This window comes from Bidens hawaiensis, unplaced genomic scaffold (assembly GCF_021521415.1).
Source record: "Bidens hawaiensis isolate Kalapana, Puna unplaced genomic scaffold, B.hawaiensis_p1.1 tig00006258_1, whole genome shotgun sequence".
Classification (NCBI taxonomy): Eukaryota; Viridiplantae; Streptophyta; class Magnoliopsida; order Asterales; family Asteraceae; genus Bidens; species Bidens hawaiensis.
In genome coordinates, this window is record NW_027491415.1 from 1,193,122 (window position 1) to 1,221,017 (window position 27,896).

Sequence of the window (27,896 nt, forward strand, 5' to 3'; positions counted from 1 at the left end):
TACACAAAAATTTATATTCATGCATACCTCAGCTTATCGAAGCGAAAAATACACAAAAATTACCTAAGTTGTATGATCGCTTCAAACATGCTTCTAATATATACTCCATTTTCAGATCCTCGCCACACAAACTGTCTGCACACACGAAAGGTAAACTTCAAAGCAAAATATAAGCACAAGGTACACTAAGCAGCTTAGTTTCTAGTCAACAAATAATTTTAGATAAGCATTTGCTTAATTTTTACAAACTTCTTTCTAAATAATTGATAATGGTGAATAAGCTTACCTTGTTAGTTGAACCAGAAACAACTAACTCACCATCAGCCACAAACCTACCACCGGTGTCCTAACAAACAAAAAGAGAAAAAGAAAAAGAAATTCAAAAATAAGTTAGAAAAGGCTATACATCACATAAAATTAAACTTATTTACCAGATAAAGAACAGCATCTCCAACGTTTGTGCCTGTCGGAGGCATGGCAACCACCGGAACCCTAATTATCGCTAATGTCCTCGTCGGAAAACCACCAAAAACGGGAAAGAAAAGAAAATAAGAATGGATCTAAAAGAAAGAACGAACTCGTGAACTACCTTTTCACTGTCATAAAATCCTTCGTAGCTTGTTGAAAATGTAGACCACCGCCTCTTCCAGCTTCGAGGGTAAAGCTACCGCCGCTGCTATGGCATAACTCCCTCACCCGCCAGTTTTTAGTGGCAATCAAACAAGATCTAGGATGAATAAAGTATATGAATTAATTTAGAGACTGTAGGAGATGACTAATAATTTAGATATCAAGATTGGGGGTACTTACCTTACAATCTTCAATAAAGTATATTGTATCTCAAGCTTGAAGAATTGTAAAACTTTTAAAATTAATACAGTATAGATTTATGTTTTCCGTTTATTTACTTATAATTATGTTTATTCGTTACAAATCTACATCAACCCATAATCCCAACTAAACTTTACAACCAAACCCTTGGGTAATCAACTAACAAACAAACAAAAAAGAACACACCCATTTCGTCTAGAATATTAGCATGCAAAATAAACAAATTAACACCAACATACTTATTTTCTTAACGAATGAACATGAACAATGAAATCTTTTCGTTTATGTGTTCATGTTCGCTCGTTCCATTTAGTGAAAACTTAGTTTTTAGTTTAGTTACTAGAATTTGCTAGTATCTATATTAGCCGGTACACGCTATGATTGCATGGATGACATGTGAAACCCAAGTTGATGACATGTTTTTAACTTATGATTAATTGTTAATGCAAGACATCTGACTTATTCAAAGTACATCATTGTCACTTGATTTGATTCATCAACTTCCCAGAAGCCATAGCCGACCAAAAACGGTTTTAAGTCACTTTTAACTATAGGGACAATATTCTACTACTGCACATTGTTAATCTGTCGTTTTCCTTGCATCATCAAAAGTGTATATATACCTCATATCAATTTGTCGTTTCTTCATTTAAAAGTAAGATTTGGGTAATCATTTGTACGTGTTCATAAATCAATTATATGGTAACATATACTATCCAAATAATAAAAAGAACATAATAGACAAACTACCGACATAAAACTAATACACTGCTAAATGGTTTCTTTCATTAAGTATATCTGACCTAGCTACTACATTTTACATGATTGATGATTCATTATGTGATGTATCTCCTACTAAGTCATTACTACTTTCCTACGTAATATTGTGTTAGGTATTGTTCGTCTTAGCCTTAATTATATGATCAAGTTTGAATATTAAAGTTTAGGTTAGAAATTAAAATTGTAAATCTTAGAAAGTCATCATTTCGAATCAATTTTATAACGTACACATTCTCTTCTACTCTTTCTAAACTGCCACCTACTAACGCATATCACCACCAAAGTTTTCAATTCTTCTGTTTGGCGTGGGTAGATTAGTTAGGTAGCTCGCAAGGCTCATAACCTTGAGGTTACATGTTCGAATCATGTCCCCAACTCCTCGCAATACTTTCTGTCAAAAAAAAAATTTATTGATTTTCAGGTGACACGCGATCAAGTTCAAAAGTGTTTGGGTAATTTGGTGTTTTGAGTTTTGGATCTAGCGAACAGATTTATCTCATGGTATCCCCAATTTGGTTAAAGTTTTTCTTTGGGTAAAAGAAATAACACCTCAATAAATTTTATAAATCTAAAAACTAATTTTGAACAAGCAAAATACACTTATTACTTTTGAGACACGTCCGCAAGTAAGTATCAAGTCTTTTTGCTACCAATTCTATGGCCCTTATATAGTAAAATTAATCACGGCCCATAGCCTAATACTATAAGTAATGCAAAAACAATATGAACGTATTCAACGACCAAAAAAAAACCTTGAATCTTTCATCTTCCAAATCCTTTGATACAAACCGCAATCAGATAGTCCATATAAGCTGAGGTGAGCAAACCGGGGTTTTTTTAGGCACCGGAACTAGGTAGAAACTAGTTCCGTGTTTGGACCAGGTAGGGGTGAAACCGGTTTCGGTGGGCCTGGGTACTGTTTCTCTGAAAAGCTGAAACATGGTTTGTACCTTTAAGTTAGGTATACTGGGTTGGGTCGGGTCTGAAGACCGAACTAGGGCTTTTTGCCCACCTCTATATAAGCCCAACATTAAAAGCCCACCATAGGATCATACTTTGTCTAGCCATTTTGGTTTAGTAGGCCCATCAGAATTATTACATATTTACAACCATTCAATAAAACACATCAGTTTTATTCTTCAATTGACCAATATGCCCGTTAGTATTTAATGGCCCAATATCATTTTTATCATCCGCCGATCTATAATCTATATACGGGTCAACGAAATTCAGAAACACCCACTTGGCCCAAATATCATTATTGCCAGCATTTCTTTCCTGGGCCCAGTAAAAAATTAAAAGAAACCATTACATAATTTACATTCCAGTACCCCTGAATTGTGAAATTACTTAAGGGTCATTATATTCAAACACCACCCTGTGGTATGTTAACAACTCTACACGGCTCGTATAGGCCTATATGAGTCGTATAGCCCTCACATGACTAACTAATGTATAGATGACAGCTTTTCCAATCTATACGGGCCGTATAGCCCTTATATGAGCCGTATAGGTTTCAAGCATTCGACACTTCAACACAAAGGACAAAATTTTGCCCCTATACGAGCCGTATAGACGCATATGATGTCCAAATAACCTATATGGTATGGGAATAACCTATATAGTGTTAACTGTTAAGGTACCAAAACTATTTCAAAATGCAAACTTCACCGACCAAAATAATTAAAAAGCTCATTTTGGGACTAAAAGGATTACACATGTCAAATCCCCCAATGACCAAAATAGTAATTTAGTCTTTTAAGTTTTAACTTACAGGAACGTTTAAGTGTTTTTTATATTTTGATTTCGTCAGAAATCTGTCGCCAAGTACCTGAAGAATACGACGATAGATGAATCGCTGGTGATATATTCGTTTGTTTAACAATGTTAACAATTACCGGTGCTATTCTCATCACGTGAAACACAATATAAAAACGTTCCCAAAGACCAACTATGGATAGCAAATGCCCATATACAACTCTACCAATTCTTAACTTTTAATAATTCCAATTTCCAATAACTTCAACATAATTCAAATACTATTAGTATATTTAGAAAATTATATGGTAATCCTCACCTAGTTTATAACAATTTTCTTATTCAACTTGAACATGGGATTCCTAAACAATTAAGTAAATTAAAAAAGTAGGAAAAAAAAACCTTAGTAAAATTTATGAAACCTGAAACCAGAAAAAAAAAATGTTCCTTTGCCGGGACTTGAACCAGGGTCTCTCGGGTGAGAGCCGAGTATCCTAACAAACTAGACTACAACGGATTTTGATTAAAGATAACTGATAGTGTATATATATAGTCTGCTCATGTATTTATATATGCTCGTGTCTGCTAAACTATAACATATAAATGTATAATTATCTGTGTTTTTTTTAATTTTCACACATTTAATGAAAACTGCATATAGTTTGGTTCATTTTTAGAACAATTCCATACGAGTATTCATGTAGTTAAGGGGGTGTTTGGGATTGCTTCTTAAAAGTGTTTTTTGCTTTTTGGAGAGACAAATTCTAAAAGTTTATACACTACTCGATACTCAAAACATGTATGTATGTATGCCCGCTCAGCTGAACCATACTCGTAAGCATTTTATTATATTTTTTATTTGTTCTTAGAGAATACAATAATTTTTGTTTTATTTGCTCTTAGGTATTACTTTTTAGATTTCGAATTTTCTTTGTAATAAAATTATATCAAAATATAAGCACGTAGAAACATATTTAGAAATCCCAACGGACCGGTAATCTTTAATAAACTAACGGGAATACCTTACTAGTAATTACCCGACATGTACTAAGCTGAATATGATACCGGAATACGAATACCATTCTATGTTTCTCATGACACATATATATATAAGGTATAAACTAGAATATATGATGATGATAATGATAATGGTGGTGATTATTATATTTTAAATCAATAGATCAAGGGAGAGAATGAAGACAAACATACTTATTCTGGATCCTTGATGGTGTTGATCCGCAATAATAGGTGGCGTTTAACATATACCCATGCAACTGTTGCTCAAATAATTTAAGTTTTTGGACTATTTGTATGTAAATAGTTGTCTTATTTACATATTAAAATAAATGCATGGGATTAGAGTTGACCTTATTACTGGCTTTATGCCCATTTTTCCATGGTCAAATCAAACAAAAATTATAATATTTATTTAATAAATCATTCATGCAAAACCCTAGACTATATTGTCTCAAGAAACCATAAAAAAAACACACATAACCATCTTCAATATGGAAATAAACATTTACCTACTTAATTTTTCAATATATGACACATTTAAATTATCACAAATCAACTACTGGAGTTAATAAAACACAGAAGGATAAAATATGTTAATTAGGCGGTAATATGATATTTATGTGTCGAGTTCTTGCTTGCTTTATAGTAAATACTGGTTAGGGGTGTCAATCGTGTCAGGTTGACGGGTTAACGGGATGAAATATGCAACCCGGACCTACTCATATAATTATTCATATCAAAGATTTCAACTCTAACATGCACAGACAAATTCGGGTCAACCCGTTTAACCAATTTATCAAAAAAAAAACTAAAAGATTTAAAAAAAAAAAACAAATGGATATAATTTCAAGGATAGTGATATGATTTATTTTGTTTAAAAGTATTAAAAATATTGAAATTGGATTGAAAGTTGCAACAATGCATTTATAATAATGAAAAATAAAGAGAAAACAAAAAAATAAATATATAACAGTTTTACATTTAAACGGGTTAGCGGCTCAACCCGTTTTTATATGAGTCAACCAGAACCCGCCCCGTTTTTTAAATAGATCGTGCTAGTTAATCCAAAACCTTTTTTTGTGTGTGTTTGCTGGTTAGGATCGTGTCAAGAGTTGTCGCCATTATCTTATATCAGCTATTAATTGTTAGATCATTAATGGTTACTTGCGGATTAAATTTCAGATAAAGCTTCTTTACAGATTTTTTTTTAATTTTACTCTGTATTAAAATTATATGCGTAAAAGTTAAAACACTTTTTGAAACATTAAGAATAAGGGGCCAAGACTTTTGAGTACAAAATATAATATATACTGCATCTCTTGGCAAATATCTTTACACGTTGCTTATTGAGTGACAGAGTGTGTATGATTTTGAACTATAGTATGAAAACTTAATTAAACAAATGACGTTTTACATTCCATGAAGCTCACGACTTCTTTAAAAAAGAAAGACAACACCAAATTCTTTTAGGAAGTTTGACTAGATGAAGTTGACTTTTTTAATTCAGAAAGATAACAAACATATCAGCTTTTAAAAATTATGTTTTGGTCCATGAGTTATAGGAGTTGGTAGAAAAGTTGTTTTATAATTTGGATGTCAGAGATGAACAAGAAAATGAAAGTTGTGTTTATACTATAGTTATAATAGAGAATTGCAAAAATGTCCATATTAACCAATAACTTATCAAATTAAACAAACTCTAACTTAAAAACTCTAAAAAACTAGGAGTAAAATTGACAAATGGGTTTCACCACCTAGACCTAAGCGCCATGCCGTTAAATTAAAGAAAGACCTAAGCAAAAAATAAAATCGCGCGGCATTGTGCTAAGTGATATTGGAACAAACCAGCTGAAGAAACCCCTTTGCATTTAAGGATGTGACACACATTAAAAATATATAGTCAGAAGTAACAGTATAAGACTGTCAAAACTGACCGTTTAATTTATATTATGGACATGTGGCAATTTTAAGTGCTTTAAAACACTGTTGTCTTGACTTTTTGGGCATTCCGTGAGCATATGTAATTAAGGCGGATGGAGTATTAGATGATAGTGGTCCGATTGCCCAAAATATGCATATTGGTTAACCTAAACCATATATGTTCTGACTTATTTTTCCTTTGTCTTTGGATAATAGAATTATCTACTATTTCACTAATACTAAAATTAGTATTTGTAAAACAAATGTATTTATAGTCTCAATGGGAAATTTTTAACAACGTAACGTATAAAGTGTAATCAGTTATCGGACTGAGTGTAGGCACGACAATGCAATCACGTATGAGACTATGATTAATGTTTGTGACAACTTAGAAACAATGAAAAGAAATATATAAGAGAGAGGAATCTTATGGAAAATTGAAACAAAGTGGAAAAAAGAAGAAATTTGTTTGTATCACCGGAGAAGAAGGAGATGGTAACGGTAACCCAGAAGGAATCCGTCAACGACCGACATACCGGATACCATCCGCACAGATCGACTTAATATTAATTGTCTCCATTGGGCCTCACACCCAAATTATTATCTATTATATTATTCTCTAATTAACTGTGTATCACATAATATAATTTCATGATTTCATTTTCTATTATTGCATGTATAAGAAATCAAGTCTTTATTTTATACTTCACATATTCTTTCATAATTGCAGATAAATAATTTTATAAAAAGATAAATGGGGGAAGGTTCATGTACATTTCAATCTTAACATGAGAACGTAGAAAATAATTTATAAAAAAATGAGAACGTAAGAAACAATACCAACTACAATACCAATATACATAAACAATGATTTGTAATAACAAAGAAAAAACCTAAGAATTACAACAAAAGAAATAAAATTAAGAACAAAATAATAACAACAAATACTTATAACAGCAAAAAAATCTAATAATAACAATAAAATATAAATCAGCAAATACTTATAACGTCGATCTCATAATCGAAAATTAGCAAATACGAACAAAAAATAACAGCAAACACCTATAAAAATAAACCTAATAATAACAACAAATTGGTTCTCACTGTTTTCATGTTAAGAATAAAATGTATTTAATCATGTATAAAGATAAATGGTAACGAGATAACATTTTCTTTTAGGAATGTCTTGGGTTCGAGTCGACAAATCCCACATACAATAAGGATTAGAAAAAAATTTGTTGTTCAAGAAAAAAAAAAGAAGATAATAATGAGAATAACATTGATGTAATAAATCTAATTTTACGTATACAAATGAATATACTTTATGCTTATAAATACTTAAATAGTGAAAAGTAAATACTAATCCCTTTAGTTTTCTTGAATAATATAACAATTGATGTACTGCTGAAATTATCTTTTTTTTTTAATTTAAACCACGGATGACTTGGTTATTTTGAAGAAAATAACGTAGGAGTTGGTAAAAATCTTATTTGACGGCTAACTATTATTAAATATTTCATATGTATTTAACTTATTTATTTTACCATATAACCAGTATTATTATATTGCATGAAGTTAATCAAGTTTTCAAGAAATTTTGTTGAAAATGTGAATAAATATACGTACTAAACTTTGACCAATATATCATTCGTTTTTCTATAAATTATGTACGTATTCCAGAAGGTTTATAAATTATAAGAAATAAATATTACGAGTGTCCAATTTCCCCCATTTTGAAGCATTTGACCTCATGAATTATATATAAGAATATAAGAAATACGCATAAAATGCATGTGTGTTATAAAATGTATTTAGACAAAAAACCAGTTAAAAATACTGTGTTTTTAAACAAAAATCATATACATGTTAAACTCTTGTCCCTAACGTGTTACACTATTGGACTAAAATCGCAGATTCAGACAAACACATAAACGAAAACCGCACTATACTCTAAAATCTATATAAACTCAAGTCAATTTATATGATAAATAATATACGCGTTAACACGGTTATCACAATTCTCAGTGTATTATTTGTTTCGAAGAAAACACCCTCCTGCCATCATGTTATAATGCATATATAAATAAATATACTGTAAGTGTCACTGTATCGTAAGAGAGGAAGTACGACTTTGAAACTAACCATTTGCCTTGAAAAAATTAAATAGCATTAATTAATAGAGAGGGTGTGGAATGGTGAAGAAGTCCTCAAAAACTTTCCTGTTTGACAACTTAGCCCTAGCTATAGCTTACTTTCTCCATGCTTTATCTATAGATTAAGTCCATTCTCTAGTCTTACAAACCATGTCCACAACCAGTACGAACATACGGTCCCATTAATTCATTTATTGTATGTATTTAATTGTTTGTGTGTATATGTACATGCAACTAGAATTAGAATTTTTTTATAAGAGTTAAATTATATTAAAAATAGTTCCAATTACAATAAAGAGGCAGGTAAGCGGGCAACAAGTTGCGCCGCCACCCCATTTTGAATAGAATATTTTATTTGTTTAATGAAGCTTACATATAGACAAGTCCATCCTTAGACTTTTAACGGTAAGGGTCTTAGTCATCATGCCCATTTCTTTGGTTGATTAGCTTTCAGATTCAAATCATCTTAAACCAATAATTATTTTGTGTTCTCATGATGATTGTATAAAGATTTATGAATTCAAGAACACCTAGCTTGTTATATATATAGTCACTTACTTTCTGATCTTGAAAGCTTAAAAAGATTCAAGAAAGATGAACAAGGATGGAGATTGTGATGGTTCGGACACGAATGATCACTTGTGTTGCAAGAAACTCGAAGATGACGATGGAAATAACACGAAGTCAAGCGAGAGCTCGGGGAATAACATTGTGGCGGATCGACAAGAGGATGAGAAAATGGGTACATCTAATAGGGTTAGGCAATATGTTAGATCTAAGATGCCTAGATTGAGATGGACTCCAGAACTTCATCATGAATTTGTTCGAGCGGTGAAACGACTCGGAGGTCAAGAAAGTAATTCATCAGTTAAATCTTTCTTGAAATTCATGTTATTTTTTGGGTTTTTTTTATTTTGTAAATGATTTTTCTTAATTGATTTACTATGTGTTTGTGTAGGAGCAACTCCTAAACTGGTTTTACAATTGATGAACATAAAGGGTCTCAACATTGCTCATGTAAAAAGCCATCTACAGGTAACTAATACTATAATAACTAAACAATTTTCATGTATTTTTAAGGTTATTGACATATTAAATTTCTTACAAATATAGATGTATAGAAGCAAAAGGATAGATGATCAAGGCCAAGGTATGTTTGCTTTTGTCAATTAGGGTTTTCAAGATTCTTGATCTTTCTAGATTTGCAATGGTTATGAATACCTTATAACATTTTATACTTTCTATTATTAGTAATAAATGAGGGAGACCACTATGCTATAAGAAACAATCACCATGTTCACAGTTTATGGCAGCTTCCCATGCTCAATCCAAGGTCACCAAATCCAAGGTACCCATTTCATTTTCTTTCATGAATATTACTCATTTAAGTCTTTAGGTTCTTGAACTAACTCGTTCCAATCGCTTTATCCATTGATGTGTAGTTATGTTGCACGCGTGAGATCCAGAGACAACAGTAGAAATACAAATCATGAATCGGTCAATGGCATTGGATCTTACTATACTAACAAGATTTTGAACTCGTATACAGAGAAACAAAATTACAAGATTGCGCATTATCATCAGTTGGAAGATGAAGCAAGATTGATGCAACAATGGGTAATCAAACAAGCCTTGATGAACACTAGTTCCACACTTGTAGACCATCGGCTCATTAATATTCAAAGATTTGATAATCCAACTGAAACGAAGAAACGAAAAGCCGTAGACAGTGGTCTTGATTTAAATCTATCATTGAGTGTGAAGGTTAGATCACAAGAAGATGAAGTTAAAGAAGTAGATAGCTCTTTGTCTCTTTCTTTATTCCCTTCTTCTCCAAAGAAGAAAACACGTATGAATTCGAGATGGGCGAGTACTCTAGATCTGACTATATGAATTCAAGAATTCTAGTGAGATGTTGTTGGTACTCGCTTATATTTAGGGCTTCTAATTAAGGTTGTTTAAGGATTATTATTGTTATTCACAAGCTACTTATTTAGGGTTTTTAAGGATGTTGTATGAAACTATGTTTCTTTGTTTGTGTTTTGCCTTTTAATCTTTACTTCGCAGTTTAAGTTGCTACTGATGCTAGTGAGCTAATGTCTATACTCATATATATCCTTGGATCTGATTTCAAGCAAAGATAATTATTTTATTTATTCTAATTTTAATTAAGTAAACAAATGTAGAATATCTGCTATACAGCCTATACTTGCTAAGAATCATTTGTTGACATCTTATTTAAATTAAAAAATAAAATAAAAAAACATTGTTCAAATATAGTGACACATAAAAGGAATATATTGGGTTTAATTTAAAAAGAAAAAAATCAAATCAAATGTATGTTTGTTAATCTTGATTCTTGTGTGTAGGTAGTCACCAAGAGATTACCGACGGATTTGTAAAATTATATGTATTCTTTTTGGTTTAGATTATATGTAAAAATCAGTTACTCCCTCCGTCCCATTTTAAGTGTCCTAATTTGAATTTTCAAGTCTTTCTTGTTTAACTTTGACCGACAATATTTTTGTTTGTGTTATATAATACTTGATGAAAATTATATCAATGTAAAATACATTTAAAACTCAATCCATTTATATATTTTATATCAAGTATTATATAACACAAACAAAAATATTGTCGGTCAAAGTTAAACAAAAAAGACTTGAAAAATCAAATTAGAACACTTAAAATGGGACAGATGGAGTATATAACCAAATCCGTAGTTTTCATATAAGATTTGTATCATGTGGCATATTCTTATCATACCATATTTAATGTTTAGCTATATTCTAACATTTCTAACTACAAGATACCTATCATCTAAATAAAAACCACATTATATTGATATATGTGTGTGAATGTATATATACATTTTAAATTAAGGAGAGCAAACATTCTTGCCATGCATGAACATGGATCCATAATATATTATCACACAACCCTAAGATTAAGGTGAACACACATTGTCTTTACTTGTTCAGTTCTTGTTGTTTACAAACTTTCAAATCCTTTGTGTTTCCCTATGCATATATTTTTAATCTTGGTACATGATACAGCTACTACATACTTCAATGTCCGTTTATTTTATATGTCTTCCGTTTATATTTAGTTTTTTATCAATGCTCCTCATGATGTAAATCCTTACATTAATCTAAAGCTCAACTATAACATTTCAAATTAAATAATTAAACAGGAAACATGTTGTCACATTAGAAATGTATAAATAATTAGTTACAGAATAACTCTGCACTTATAAGTTATAATTAGTATCAATGTATCACTAATAGAGAACCGGACTTTTGTGACCACATTTGTTGTCGCAAAGCGGTCATAGATGTCCTTTGCCACCACTTTACAACCAAACCCCCGTGTGAAACACAGTTGGTTTATTACCACCAATTTATGACCGCTTATCATTTGGCAACCAAACTGGTTCGACCACTAAAAAGTTGGAAATATTGCGACCGCATTGTTTGTTATTTAGAGAGTCGTATGATAACTTTCAGACTAAAAGTTATTTCGATGGTTATCCAAAATACTTTAATCGGATAAAACTCTGAATTCAAGACAAGAATTTAGTATGAAATTTGTGAAGAAGACGAACAAAGTGTCGATCAATTGGAATGAGCATCATATATCTTTGCAGAAGCATCATATATCTTCTCGCGACCGTGTCCAGCGTTTCTTCCTGCCATTTCCTAGAATCACAGCATAAAATGTCAGACATGAATTCTCGGTTTCATATGCAACACACCATACATGTAATAAAAAGATAGGTAAGAAAGAAATAAAGGAACAAAACATCACATCGCAACCATATATTAATCCAAATAATAATTCGTGATTAAAACCATTGTATTCGCTACAAAGTATTTAAAATCAATCCTTAAAATCATAGAAAATAATAGTTTGGATGGAGACAACCCCTCCATCTAGGTGTTATCATCCTTAGATGTCATCGTCTGAGGACACCTCTGAGTGTGCCTCCTCCTCAGCCGGTTCTTCCTCCGGTTCCTCTTCGGGTTCCTCCTCAGGCTCCTCTTCGGGATCTTCTTCGGGTTCCTCTTCAGGCTCTGCCTCAGGTTCGGCTGCGTTCCGAGCAACTTGCATTTGTAAAACATCGCAACGCTCTAAAGCTATCTCGGTTCGGGTCCTTGCCACTTGGAGTTGCTCTTGCAAGTCTATCATCTCGGCTTGCATCTTTCTCATAATCTTCATCTGTTGATCACTAACCTCTTGCATTTCCTTCATCGCCGCTGTCAGGCGGGAAATTTCCTCTTTAGTTTCGGTTCCATCTTTTAACAGTCCGGATACGTTCGCTCTCGTATAGCGCATGTAACCAACGTCATGCTCCAAACAAGAAACAACAGCTGCGAGCACACGCTCTACAGGTTCGGTTATAGGTGGTAGGGTGTTGGGGTAAGCAGGATGGCTCGGGTGAGGTAGCGGGGGAACTTTTTCGCGATAGACCATACGCCTAATCATATTAGGGTACCAATCCCAGCTAACTTCGTTTTCGTACATGCCTCCGGATAAGCGATACCTCTTCAGTGCAGGGGCTTCTAGCTCCGGGACTACTCAGGGTGGCGACGAGGTAGGTAACCGCGGTTCCTTCCCATGAGCATGAGTCATCTGATCGGATGATGATGATGGTGGCGTCGACATCCCTACAGGTAAGCCGTGTATGCGCGCGTATGAGTGAAAGAGGTAAAGAGATAAGATAACAAAGACTACACAAACATATGCAGTGCGTATCATTATAACTAATGGGTCGTCGCGGTTATAGTCAAGTATGCATGCAATTTCTAGTTCGCTATAACCAATGGCTCTGATACCAATCTGTCACACCCTCAAAATCCACTAACGGAGTTTTACCGTCAGAGGGTGTGAACTAACAGGATCGGATTCATTAGTTATAATCAAACCATAAAACAAAGTTTTCAAACCACAAAACGTTTACGAGTAATTAATGCGGAAGCGTAAAAACCATAAAACAAATGTTGCGTCACGCAGGACGACTTAAAACCCAATGATAACAGTTTAAAATAGTTTGCGTAAACAAAAGCGTTTTCAAGCAATGCATGATCCTATACCGCGCGCCCGCCTCGGCTACCTGAGAATAACGTACTAAAAGTGTCAACACGAGGTTGGTGAGTTCACAAGTTTATATAAAATAAAGCGTTTAGCGTTTTGCGTTCAGCGTTCTGCGTTCAGCGTTTAGCGTTTAGCGTTAAATCAATTATATATCGATAGGTAGCTAGCCTATACAACAAGTATTACTAAGTGTTCGACACCGAAGCTGACTGTTTATCATGTGCCTTGCCACCAGGTCTATCCCGACCATGGTAATGTGTTAGCCAAAATTACACCCACTCGACCTCCAGTCGAGTTTAGCGTTGGGTGGGGTTTGTCAAACCCAGTAGTACTACTCAACAGTGACTCGCTATTTTCCAATACTAAACGGTTCGATGTGTAGGACTTCAATTGTTTCGTTTGCCACTTAGCCTTTACAAGTGATATATAATTTACTAACAAAATCTAAAAACGTTTTCGGAGTATGTTATCTCCCCCAAATGAAAAGCGTTTAAAGAGTTTAAAAAGGGGTAAGTGAAACTCACTGTTTGCGAAGATTACTAAAAACCAAAGTCCGAGAGATGTGCGTCACAGAAAAATCCTCACTCGCGTTCTAAGACACAAAAATGAGATTTTTCTAAGTATCGGAACTATTATCGAGTCTCTAGACTCGGCACATAATTCCTAAGCACAAAAATACGTTTCGTGTTCGTTTGTGAATCGTGTGTGAATTAACAAGCATATTTGTGATACGTTACACGTGTGAGTAACTACTTACGTGTCAAGTGTTAATAGCGTACGTATCTAGCAATTATTCCCCGCAAGGGCAATTTGGTCAAAACATAACAATTAACTAGCAACTAGCACTTTTCATGTATTTTCACAAAGTTCAGCAGCTAACTTTACCGAGACAGATTACTACTAGTAAAGATTACTCTAATTCACAGATCATAACTCATCAATTAATTCATCAAAAATCATCACAAGAGCACACATGTGTTAGGTTTCCAGAACATATTTTATTGTATTTTTATTCCACATAAACTTCTCACAATAATCAAAACATTACAGCAAACTCACAACAGTCAAATTCATGCGCAACAGAATGTTATTTGTAATTCCCGTTAAATGAAAAATCCAACAAATGCAAGACCAATTGGGTTAGGTTCTTAACTCAACAAGTTAACTTCCAGAAGTGGAACCAACCCATTTGGTCTTGTAGTTCATGAGATAATATTTACAAACCGACCTAACAGCAGGTCTCACAATTCAGATTTGCACAACGTTTTTGTAAAATCATAAAGATTAACTTTTACTCGTCCAAAAATTACAAATTTATATTCCTTAGAAACTAGACTCAACCTAGTACACTGTAGTATTAATAATCTCGACCAATTCTCACATTCACACCCCGTTACAGTCAATTGAACATCAACAACACAATCTGTCCAGAAACTGTTTACATCCAAAATCAACATATTAACCATCTATAGACCATAATCCGTTCATATGACATTCTAGACACCATAATCACTATCCATGCACATCAAATACACACCACATACATGATTAGGGTTTTATTTGAACTCAAAATCAAAGAAACAAGCAATTAACATACAATAACATCAATTCTAGTTATCAAATCAACAATCAATACATAATTAACCATCATCTAATCAAAACAAGCCATATGAACACCATATATATAATTTTCGGATTCTAGGGTTTATAATTAACCCATTCAAACTCAAAATTAAGCATGTAAAATACATAGGATAGTTGTTTATACCTTCCTAGCACCTTAATCTTCGATTAAACTTGAAAGATCTTGTGTGTATGTGTGTGTGTGGTTGACGGCAGCCAAGAACAAGGGGGGGGGGGCGATCGGTGTAGAGGGAGAGAGAGAGAGTGTTAGGGTTTTAGGTTAATATTATTATTTATAATAACATGTTACACTTTAGTCCCTCAATTTCTAGTTTGTACTTTTCTAGCTTATTTTAACTAGTTCTTGTTTCTTGTCTAGCATCACACATAATATAATCAAGTAATACATATGTTAACACATAATTATCACATAATTATTGTTTTGACGTTTTTCGTTTATTCACCAATTGTTTGCGTCAACTCGTTTGCGTTTCGGTGCAATTCCCGAAAGACTACATATGTAGTAGTTGTCAAGCGTCATTTAAACCCTAGTTTAAATGTAATGAGATGTGCGTTATAGATCCAATGATCTTAAGTTTGAATTGACGAAGTTTGAGTTAACGGAGTTAACCTGAAATTGACGAGTGTCACAGGATAACTTAAATTTTCAATTATATTAAAATGCCTTCAAAATAAAGTTTATGATTATGTGTGTGATATAATCATAAATTAATTTTTTTAATGAAATTTTCAACCTAACCTTGGACCTTGCTAGGGTTTGCCGCCCCCATGACCCCGCAACTGGGGGCCATGTCCCTGGAAATTTCCGTTCGTTAGGACTTAGGGGTTTTGCCCTTAACATCATAAGAGACTAAAGCAATAGTGCACTCCGCACATCCTAAACTTGCTTAATGTTATTATGATTACATTAATTGCCCAGTTTATCCAATAACACTAAAATACTAACATTGTTGCCCCCAATAATGTTGTCACCAAATAATGCAACCGCATGTAATTGATTGTTGCGACCATTTTGTAACCGCTTCTCATTGATTATTGCGGCCACTTTGCGACCACTTGTTAATTTCCAGCCATTTTGCATTCTAAAGCTAACAATTATCAAAATTATATCAAGCATTCCAAAAATATTACAAACTAAGAGCATTCACAACCCATACCCCATCCCCATATTTATAATTACACTACAAAACACTACATTTTTCTCTAATGTTTAATTAAATAATATTATTTTATTTCTTTATCATTACAGTTTTTTCTCTTCTCTACTCAGAACCAATTCAACAAATATTAAAAAATAAATATGGACAAACAAAATTCCTCAAATTTATAAAAAATCACTACATTTTCTCTCTACATCCTATAATTTACATCACATATATACAATTTATAAACTCTCCTCACATAAATTCTCTACATCCTATAATTTACATCACATATATACAATTTATAAACTCTCCTCACATAAATATAGAGGATGGGTTGGGAAAGCTCTAAAACATGATATAACCCATATCAAGTAACTATGCTTGATCTGTTTTTCCCTTGAAACCTGTCACTAAATTTGTTATCATTTTTTTCCCAAAAGCAAATTCTGCTACCTAGTGTTCTAGTAGTGAAGAAACTAATAATATAAAACTCCTAATAAGAAATAATTAAGTGAATATTAGAAAATTTTAAGATCTAATTGAAGATTTGGATTTAACATTTTAACTTGTCATGGCACTTTAATTATTATCCTGAACTTTGAAAAATGTTACTTTGTGAATCCTCATAAATTCTATCCATGCATTTTCCAGTTTATGACAATATTGATTTTGTGTAACATGATGAATGAATCTTACATTTCTAGATGTAGATCTCTCCGGAATAAAGCTAGGCTATTTTACCAGGTTATGTTAGGGCATATGTAGTGGAGGCTCAAAAACGTCTCTTTTTCGTCATCTCTTTTTTTTCTTTCAATTTTTACCGTAGCGAATATAGTTCCTTATAATAATTAAATAATATTAAAATTAAATAAACAAATAAGATTAAAAATAAAAAAGAGAGATATCATTGATCCTTTGACCAAACTATTGCCCCAAACGTCGTCCTCCGGAAAACGTACATAAGCAAAAAAAGAGCAAACGGCCCAATTGTAGTGGTGTGGGGACGACACCGGAGGCTTTGGAGGGGTTGACGCAGCCCCATTACAAATGGATGTAACCGTGTGTGTATAATAGCTAACGTTAGTCTCTCAAACAAAATTAAATAGTGAAATGAAGTAGTGTAAATTATTGAAAATGGAAAATAGAGAGACTAATATTCTAGAAAAGTCATGGTTCTTTTTCGTCTTCTTTTTGTAGTCGTACAATTGTCGTTATCATGACCAAATTAGTCGCCCCCTCTTTCCCTCCATATTCGAATGTCACTTTCTCTTTAACTTAAGCAATTTATAAAGCTTTAACCAAAGAAAACATTCAAACAAACTTATACTATAAATTAAATAAAACATAAAAATACGTAATCGATTGATTGAGGATGGACCCCACCTCTTGTCCCCTCACCCTCGTTAAATTCTTGGCAAATTCCACTTTGGTGCCCTCTTAAAACACTTGCAAAGCGGTGTTAGGACGTTAAATGGTATAGCACCCATTACAGTCAATCTTATAATATATATACTACTACTCAAATACACAAGACAAAAATTAACCGTCAATATATTATTACCAAAAATAAAATATATATTTGTAAATAGTATTATAATATTGTTTTCATACTATAATATTTTAAATATAATGTCAAATTGCCAATGCTACAAATATTATCTTATTTTAAATGGCAATAACCAAGATGAGTATAGGATTCGTAGTTAGAATAGAACTGCTTGATATTATAACATAATAAGAACAAACTTCAAATGAGACAGTTGATCTACATATGACAAATATCATAAAATACCAACTTGCTTAACATTGTTAACTCAATTTAAAATATTTGTATGAACTTATTTAAAAATACTAGTATATGTTAAATCAAACATAGATGTAGGTTACTAGCATATATTATATATGTAAAGGGTGGACATTTTTAAGCTCTTTTACCTTTTATATATATCTTTAAAATTGTTATTGTTTACCTACACATATATAGCTAATATAAGCCAGGTATATATAAGTTATATGCATAAACAAACAATTAATTTAGTTTTTTCATTATTATTATTTGTTTTTTTTTTCAATTTCAAGAGGGATCGATGAGAACATTGATATGACTTGGGGTGAAGAAGGAAGAATCATGTCATACATGTAGAAAAGTGAGAGACAACGATCTATGGTAATCAAATCTTCAAATTACGACGTAGTTAATCGCCTTCGTGTGTTCTTTAACGTGAAAGTGAATAATTTGGGAATCAAACATGATACACTTTTGAAAGTGAATACAAACTCCATAATTTCCTAAAACGAATATATATATTAAGGGCCATGTGCATTTTAATCTTAACAAGAGAACGTAGGAAATTATACTAATTTATAAAAAATGTGAACGTAAGAAACAATACCCCAACTATAATATCAATCTACATAAACAATGATTTATAATAACAAAGAAAAAGCCTAAAAATTACAACAAAATAATCAAAATCAAGAACAAGATAATAACAACATATACCATCAAATACTTATAACAACAAAAGAAAAAAAAATCTAATATTAACAACAAAATATAAATCAGCAAATACTTATAACGTCCCATAATTGAAAATTAGTAAATACGAACAAAAAATAATGGCAGACACTTATAAAAATAAACTTAATGTCAACAGCAAGTTGGTTCTCACTGTTTTCATGTTAGGAATAAAATGTATTTGATCATCTTTCTATATATTAATAAAATCAATTTGATCATAGAATATTAACACTAACTTATCAATATATAAACATGTCGACAGTTTGGCCGAGTGGTCTAAGGCGCCAGATTTAGGCTCTGGTCCGAAAGGGCGTGGGTTCAAATCCCACAACTGTCACCACATATACATATATGTATGTATATATTCAATATCCGTTTTTACAAATCGGATCCTTTTTTTCTCTCAATTGACCCGAAACACAACCCTCAAATCAATTATCCATCAAATCATCAATTCTCCGTGTGTGGAGAATCAACACGCCTTCATTCCTTTTGCTTTTGACACATTTGGGTATCTTGCCCCCGATGCTGTTGCGTTTCTAAAAAGAGTTCAGCGGGTCGTGCACAGTAACTCATCGACGCTGAAGAACGATAACTTTGTTTCAGTAGGATCGGTTTTGCCATTCAAAAGGGGATGGCGGCGCAGCTTGTTGCCCGCTTACTGCCTCTTTATTGTAATTGGAACTATTTTTAATATAATTTAACTCTTTGAAATTTAAAATCTCATCACTCAGTTTCTAGATCTGTGGATTGATTGTTATGTATCAGTTTGAAACCCTAAGTTTTTTTTAATTGTTTATTATTATGTAGTGATTTATTGTTGACGTTTGATTATTATTATTGTTATTATTATTATTGTTGTTGTTGTTGGATATTAGGTACTGAATAATACTGGAAATTATGTCTGCTCCTGATGAGAATAATACATCTAATCATACACAGGTTTGTTTGTTTCATTATTATCAGTATTACTTAATTGTGTTGTTGAATACTGTATTGGTGACATACCGGTTATCGGTCCCCTTGCTCAAAAATATATCACTGATTATCCCGATGTCAGTATTTTCTTCTTAGCTGCTGCTATTAGTGTTTTAAGTCTTAATTGTTAATGTTTTAAGTCTTAATAATAAGTTCTTACTTGCTACAGTTGTTAGTGTTTTACAAGTTGCGAAAGGTTAATTTGTTAATGCTAACAGAGATAAATTTTGCATGATATTATAATTACTGATATCGCACCGTGATAACCTATATCTCAAATATTGGTCCTTGACGGATATCCGAATCTGTACCGCATTACCTGCATACAGTGTGCTAGAAACATTGTTACTGCTTACAGTTTAGATTGGTTTTTAGAGAGTTAAATCTTGAATTCATCTCCATGAACCGTGTTTATGAATTCACTGGTGTTTTTTAAATGGTTTTGGCCTTGATTATGAGAGTTCTTACGAGTTTGGATCTTATTTTTCAATCAGTCTTAATGTGGGCTTTAAAAACGCGTCTGAGGCGCTGCTCTTGTACGGTGGAAGGTTTTGTTCATTAGGTAATATAGGTTATTTATACATTATACCATATATAAAGCTTCTTTTATGTCTTAAGTTTTTGTGTAAGTGATGCTAGAAGCCTATGAGAAATATAAAGAGGTTTATATAAATAAATGACACCTCGCGAATAAAAACTAGTGCATTTTGTGCTTCGCTTTAAGACCCTATTGTGGCGTACTTTTTTAAACCAAGGTCGTATTGGTTTTGATGACGTCTAGGTCTGTAAAAGAACCGGGCATTCAGTGAATCGTTCGGCGGGAACTTCATATATCAACATGAACAAAAGTTTTTGCTCATTTACTTAAAACGAAAGAACATGAACACATGTCTTGTTCGTTCATTTTTATTTGTTTATGTTTGCTCTTTTGCATTCTGTTATGTTTGTTACTTTACGTTTATTTAAGTTTGTTCATTTACATTCGTTAATGTATTCATTTTAAATTTTGTAGCCCATGACAATTAAGTCTAGTTTTGATAACTTGTTAGGCCCAACACTTTGTTTTTCACATTACATTTAACTAATTTTTGTTCAGCAATGTCTGTGACTCCGTTCATCTATGTTCAGTTATAGTCATAGTTATTAAAAGCGGGCGCTTTTTGCGCTTAAGCGCATTTAAAGCGCCAGGCGCATTAAGTGCGACTAGCATGCAGAAGATATTAAGTGATCAGTCTTATTTTCCCAAACCTCCCATGTGTATTAAATTCTCTTTAATAATTTGTTTCTATTCTCTAGGAGTCCCCTAACACTCCACTATTTAAGGGGTTCCATAATTAAAATATTATATCACACAAAATCATCAAGAACTAAGAATTACAGGATAATTTTGTTCTTATTTCCCTATTTTCAGATTTCTTTCTTTACTATGCACTTTTTGTTCTTTGGTTCTTATAATCTTATGTACCTTTAATATTGTTTCAGCACTTTCTTTCTTTACTATGCACTTTTTCTATGTTTTGGTTTTTCGTTTTTCTAATTATTATGATGTACTTGGTACTACATGTTTTGAATTTTGGATTTTGGTTTTTGGTTGTTTTTATAAACTATTTGAAGAATGAATGTATTTGTTCTTCATAAGATGTTCTATTTAAGTTAAATTATTTGTTTTTTTAATGTGCGCTTTTTTTTAAAATCGGGCGCTTTTTTTGCGCTTATCGCTAGACCCAGCCTCAACGCTTTCGAGCGCTTATCGCATTTGATAACTATGGTTATAGTTATACCGTCAACAAACATAAACTAGCATGAACACATTCATTTCCTTAACAAACACCAGGAGGAAAACCCCATTCATTTAATATTTCCTGTTCGATTGTTCGTTCACTTAAACTTAAACAAACAGACACGAACATGCTCTGTTCGTTTTCACTCAATTTATATACATGCCTAATCACTTCACTTATTATTGATCGGATTTTATTTTTACAGCTTGCATCCCATTTCTTTGGTGAGCTTTTAGACTCTGTAATAATGGATGTTGCATCCGAATGTCACCGAATTGCAAAATTAGGGCTTGACCGAAATCTAGATGATGAAGAAGAAGAACTGAGGTTATCTGCACAAGCACGGGCCCAAATTGCAGATCCGAGTAATAGTGAAGCTAATAACAAATATGTTGTTGACATTTTTGGTCAAACGCATCCTGCGGTTGCTGCTGAAATATTTGATTGCATGAATTGTGGCCGGGCGATTGTTGCTGGAAGATTTGCTCCTCATTTAGAGAAATGCATGGGAAAGGTAATTGTTTCGTTTTCTTTTTGTTATATAAACTGTTGAGTCATATCTCTTTATATTTTTTGTCATATATGCATCTGATTTACACTGTTCGGTTTTGTTAGAAACTAATTCCAACAACCTTTATGCACGCTGGCTAGGGACGGTGTTAAATGGGCTGTTTTCACAGGTTGGTGAATCCGACCCGACCCGTCACGAACCTGAAAATTCAACGTGACCCGTTTAACTCGAAAGTTTATTTTTTATTCTTATTCACATATTAATCTTAAAATTTGTATTTTTACATATATATACACACACACAACTTTATATATAAAAAAATTTACAATTTAATCATAAAAGTTTATATCAATGTTCTTTTTAGTTTTAAATTTTGGTATAAGATACCCAACCAATTTATTTTATTACATAAAACATATGATAAAAAATAAATGGGTCAATCGTCGAATCAGCCAGGGTGACCGAACTGGTTTATACCAAACCCAAACCTGCTAATTTCATGTTAGGTTTGTTTCGTGTTCAAAATTCACACCCCTGATATAGGCATAGTCCTGTAAACGAAACAAACGAGCACTAGCGTGCTTTGCTCTTGTTCGTTTGTTTCACTTTATCCGAACAGACGAACATGTTCGCGTATGTTTTCTATATTCTAAACGAGCATAGAGAAACATATTAATCAATCAATCATACCCAGTGGAGTCCCACCAATAGTAAAACTATAAGTAAGGTCTGGGAAGGGTGGGATGTAGGCACACCGTACCTCTATCCAATGGGATAGAGAGGTGGCTTTCAGAGAGACCCTCAGCTCTTGATTACATATATATGCGGCAATATAAAAGGAAATCAAAAGTTCAACTATAGTATCATTGATAGTAGCACGTAGTAAAAATGATAATACTATATATATATATATATATATATATATTGAAAGAAAATATCATAATAGTGTGTGACCAAAAATAAGGTAAATAGAGGCCCCTAAGGTATTCATTTCTCTCTAAAAATCCTTAACTTTAATTCTACTTCTCCAAGAATTCCTATCCCTAACCATGTCCTCTGAGAGATTTAGGTCTATCAAATCATGCCTAATCCTCTCATCCCACGTCAATTTAGGTCGTCCTCTACCCCTCCTCCCCTCTATAGTAATGTTTTCTACGGATCTAACCGGGTTCGTCGTCTGTCTTCTCTTCACATGTCCAAACCATCTCAATCTCCACTCTCTAATCTTGTCTGATATGTTAGCTACCCCTAATCTCTCTCGAAACACAACGTTTCTTATTCGGTCTAACCTTGTGTGCCCACACATCCAGCGTAGCATTCTCATCTCGGCTACCTCCATCTTCCGCACTTGTGCCTTCTTGATGGCCCAACAATCTGTTCCATATAGCATTGCAGGTCTAACTGCTACCCTATAAAATTTTCCCTTTAGTTTAGTTGGAAAACTCCTGTCGCATAAAATACTTGTGGCTGCTTACCATCTACACCATCCTACCTAAACTCGATGGGTCACATCACTGTCTAATTCCCCATCGCTCTGAACAAATGATCCTAGATACGTAAACTTCGTTACCTGCGGGACCGCTTGCCCTTCAATGGTGATCTGGGCGTCCTCATTGTCATTTACTCCACCGAAATCACAGTGGAGGTACTCCGTCTTAGAGCGACTAATCCGTAGACCTTTTGTCTCTAAGGTTGTTCGCCACTCCTCTAACCTCCTGTTTAGGTCTTGTTTTCTCTCAGCAAGTAACACAATATCGTCTGCGAACATCATGCACCACGGGAGCGGCCCCTGAATCGACTTTGACAACTCATCCAAGACTACTGCAGAAAGAAACGGACTCAACGCTGACCCCTGGTGAAGTCCTACCTCTACGGGGAAGAAATCAGTATCCCCACGGGCGCACGGACACTTGTTGCACTCCTGGTATACATATCCATAATTATCTCTATATATTTTCTCGGGACTCCTCTACCCTCCAAGCATTCCCAGAGCACTTGTCGTGGCACGCTGTCGTAGGCCTTTTCTAGGTCAATAAACACCATATGCAGGTCACGCTTCTTCTCCCTATACTTTTCCATCAATCTTCTTAAAAGGTGTATTGCCTCTGTGGTGGAACGCCCTGGCATGAAGCCAAATTGGTTCACCGTAACCTGAGTTTCTCGTCTAAGTCTAACCTCAATCACTCTTTCCCATAGTCTAACCTCAATCACTCTTTCACATAGCTTCATAGTGTGGCTTAGTAGTTTGATTCCTCGGTAGTTACCACAACATTGAGCATAGAGAAACATGAATAACAATAATATCCAAATTAATGTCTAAATACCATCATTATTAGCGATGATGATTCAACAACATCCTTAGAAGTAAACAACGATATCCAAATTAATGTTTAACTAGTATTGGTCATCTATTACTGTTGCCTTATTGCTACTGAAAAGTTAAAACTCAAAAGCAAATTAGGGATTAGGCGGAGGCTCTAAAATATTTGAGAATCAAATGGGTTGAATTGTGCTGATGGTTCTAAATCTGAATGGTCTGATAAGCGGATTAGCCTGTTAGTGTTGGTGATTAATAAATTTAAATAGATATGTTAACGAACGTACATAAAGAACAAATATAGAAGAACCTAAATGAATGATCTTAAACGTACCTCAAAAGGGACATGTTATGATTGTTTGTTTAATTAAAGGATCAAAAATTGTTGTTCATGTCCTTTAATAAACCAACATAGAAACACTTCCCATCTGATGGCTCACTAAACGTTCGGTTCGGTTCGTTTATAGGCATGGTAAGCCAAACATAAAGCATTGTTGACCCGATGGGTTAGAGGGTAAAACCATGTCCTTTTTCGAAAAAAAAACATTTTTTATCCATCTTATTATTAAAATTTGTAAATAGTTTTGTTTTGAATTGGATTATATAAAAAAAAATATTTTTCGACTGATAGTTTTTTATTAATAAAGCTATTCAGATGGCTTTAAGCATTTGAAAAACCTTAGGTGCATTTCGATCTAGTTGACCCATTTGGCTTGTTTCTATTTTAACTAAGATTTTAAAGTTCTGATTGACTAGTTAAAGACTTGTAGATAAATCAGATTTGAGTCGATGCGATTATTATTTTTATTTGCGATTATTGATCATAACATTGTTCCAATCCCAGTTTTTAAACATTTGATGTGTCTAAACCTCTACCGGTAAACAAGCAGCATGATTAACCCTTTATGTGTGTTCAATATTAGTTATTTGTTGTATCAAAACTTCAAAATTCATTTATCAGTTTTCATCATATCCATTGCAAGGGCGAAGCTATGTGGGGACCGGGGGTGGCCCTGGCCACTGCTGTTTTATCCGTTAATAGGGTAAACTTCACGATTTTTTTCGAAAATTTTTATGGGTATTAAGCGCGGTCACCCCCCAAGTATATTTCCAAAATGATACCGGTCACTGCTGATTTTTTTTTTATAAATATAATACCCAGCGTTTGTTTTTTTTTCTAAAACCTCGCAGTATTTATAAACAAAAGTTACAAAATAGTAGTCGAATAGTAAAAGATTTGTTTTTATAAATATTTTAGGTCTTTGCAATTCTTCTTCTAGGTATTCACCCTGAGGGATGAGATCACTTAGGTACCGGTGCCGGTACAGATACCAAAATATTCGGTTCGATACCGGTATTGAAGGTAAAATTTGAGATATACCGGTACCAAATTTCAAAACTTTGGTATCTATTCGGTACCGACGGTACCAAATCTGTACCGATTTCGGTACCGGTATCAATACCGAATTTGCTTATCCCTACTCACCCTTCCTCTCGCGTCATCATGAATATTTTAGATCTTTGTTGGTTAAAAAATTATTTTGTTTTTTTATTGTAAGAACAATTGTTTGAATAAATGAAGAAAAATTAGATATATATAGATGTCATATTGTTTGATCCGACCCGACCTGACCCGAATCACCAACACGAACCGAATCGTTGACCCGAAAATTTTTGAGTCCGTGACTTTGGTGGGGTAAATGACAATGAAGACACACAGATCACCATTGGAGGGCAGCTGGTTCCGCAGGTAACGAAGTTCAAGTATCTAGGATCATTTGTTCAGAGCAATGGGGAATTAGACAGTGATGTGACCCATCGAGTTCAGGTAGGATGGTGTAGATGGAAAGCAGCCACAGGTATATTGTGCGATAAGAGTTTCCTAACTAAACTAAAGGGAAAATTTTATAGGGTCGCAGTTAGACCTGCAATGCTATATGGAACGGATTGTTGGGCCATAAAGAAGGCACAGGTGCGGAAGATGGAGGTATCAGAAATGAGAATGTTACGCTGGATGTGTGGGCACACAAGGTTAGACAAAATAAGAAACATTGTGTTTCGGGAGAGATTAGGGGTAGCGAACATATCAGAAAAGATAAGAGAGTGGAGATTGAGATGGTTTGGACATGTGAAGAGAAGACAGACGACGAATCCTGTTAGATCTGTAGAAAACATTACTGTAGAGGGGAGGAGGGGTAGAGGACGGCCTAAATTGACTTGGGATGAGAGGATTAGACATGATCTGATAGACCTAAACCTCTCAGAGGACATGGTTGAGGATAGGAAGTCTTGGAGAATTAGAATTAAAGTTAACGATTTTTAGGGAGAATTGAACACTTTAGGGCGTTTATTTAGCTTTCTGGTCACATACATTAATGGTATTTTCTCCCCATATATATAGTATTATTATTATTATTATTTGTATTATTATTATTATTACTATTACTATTATTATTTACTGTTGAACTTTGATTTCCTTATATTACCCATACATATTAGAGCTGAGGGTCTCTCCGAAAGCCACCTCTTTATCCCTTTAGATAGAGGTACGGTGTGCCTACATCCCACCCTCCCCAGACCCTACTTATAGTTTTGCTGTTTGTGAGACTTCACTGGGTATGATTGATTGATTGACTTCGGTCACCCCCGTGACTAAGCCCAAGCTTCGCCACTGATCCACTGAACACGTCTCAACAATCATATTCTCGTTTCTTTTGGCATCATGAAAATACAAATACATTAATGTTGATAAATCAAAGATTTAATGTTGTTTTGTGGTTTTACAGGGTAGGAAGGCGACGCGAGTTAAAGCAACAAGAAGTAGTACAGCTGCTGCACAGAACCGTTAACATACTTATAGGTCATCCCAATATTCAGAAACTACGTAAAAAGATTATGGGTATGACTCATTTCCTGGTGGAATGTTTTTACTATCGTTAATATGCAGTTTCATAATTTTGATTTTGTGGTTTAATACTATAACCGCGAGTATACATTTTAGTTATAGTGCAATTAAGTCTTGGAATTTCTCTTCTTTCGCAAACTAAAAGTGTATGCTTATTCGCTTACTTAAAAGTATACTTATATTATTTGAACATCCACCAAACTTGGAAGGCTAGAAGACCATAGGTTCGTATAATATATAATCAGTTTTAAGTAGAAAGGTGTGCGGATCACATTAACACATGTATGATACATCAGGCGGTTATGTGATTTATATTGCTATTCATTTAAAACCGGTTTTGGATTAGAAAAAATATGGTCGTGATTGTTATTCTTTCGTGTTTGCTTGCCCTCTTCTTACTTGCATTTTGCTAGCTTCGTTCAATCTAAACCAGTTTGGTTGAAACCAATTCACAGACATTTACATTAAAATCGCAAATCAAATCGACACCTATTTGGTTGAAACTTGAAACCATCGGATTGACTTTACGATAGTAATAAGT

At 33.6% G+C, this 27,896-nt stretch overlaps 2 protein-coding genes and 1 non-coding gene across 3 annotated transcripts; all 3 read left to right on the plus strand.

Annotated features, from left to right (window-relative positions):
* Nucleotides 1–8,816: 8,816 nt before the first annotated feature.
* On the plus strand, nucleotides 8,817–10,598 carry LOC143631819 (uncharacterized). Its single transcript, XM_077100450.1, has 5 exons — nucleotides 8,817–9,315; nucleotides 9,418–9,494; nucleotides 9,573–9,609; nucleotides 9,711–9,792; nucleotides 9,902–10,598. The coding sequence occupies exons 1-5, from the start codon at nucleotides 9,054–9,056 to the stop codon at nucleotides 10,350–10,352; spliced, it is 909 nt and encodes a 302-aa protein (XP_076956565.1). The 5' UTR covers nucleotides 8,817–9,053; the 3' UTR covers nucleotides 10,353–10,598.
* An 8,522-nt stretch (nucleotides 10,599–19,120) lies between these two features.
* Nucleotides 19,121–19,200, plus strand: TRNAL-UAG (transfer RNA leucine (anticodon UAG)). Its single transcript has one exon. It is a non-coding gene; the product is annotated as a tRNA-Leu (tRNA).
* A 502-nt stretch (nucleotides 19,201–19,702) lies between these two features.
* On the plus strand, nucleotides 19,703–27,463 carry LOC143631823 (SAGA-associated factor 11-like). The gene is made up of 3 exons (XM_077100452.1): nucleotides 19,703–19,805; nucleotides 21,828–22,136; nucleotides 27,237–27,463. The coding sequence occupies exons 1-3, from the start codon at nucleotides 19,764–19,766 to the stop codon at nucleotides 27,297–27,299; spliced, it is 414 nt and encodes a 137-aa protein (XP_076956567.1). The 5' UTR covers nucleotides 19,703–19,763; the 3' UTR covers nucleotides 27,300–27,463.
* Nucleotides 27,464–27,896: the final 433 nt, after the last annotated feature.

Coding starts and splice junctions, on each gene's coding strand:
- LOC143631819 (XM_077100450.1), top strand. CDS start 9,054: ATGAACAAGGATGGAGATTGTGATGGTTCGGACACGAATGATCACTTG. Junction 9,316..9,417: donor ACGACTCGGAGGTCAAGAAA/GTAATTCATCAG, acceptor GTGTTTGTGTAG/GAGCAACTCCTAAACTGGTT. Junction 9,610..9,710: donor GATAGATGATCAAGGCCAAG/GTATGTTTGCTT, acceptor TTCTATTATTAG/TAATAAATGAGGGAGACCAC.
- LOC143631823 (XM_077100452.1), top strand. CDS start 19,764: ATGTCTGCTCCTGATGAGAATAATACATCTAATCATACACAG. Junction 19,806..21,827: donor ATACATCTAATCATACACAG/GTTTGTTTGTTT, acceptor TTATTTTTACAG/CTTGCATCCCATTTCTTTGG. Junction 22,137..27,236: donor TAGAGAAATGCATGGGAAAG/GTAATTGTTTCG, acceptor GTGGTTTTACAG/GGTAGGAAGGCGACGCGAGT.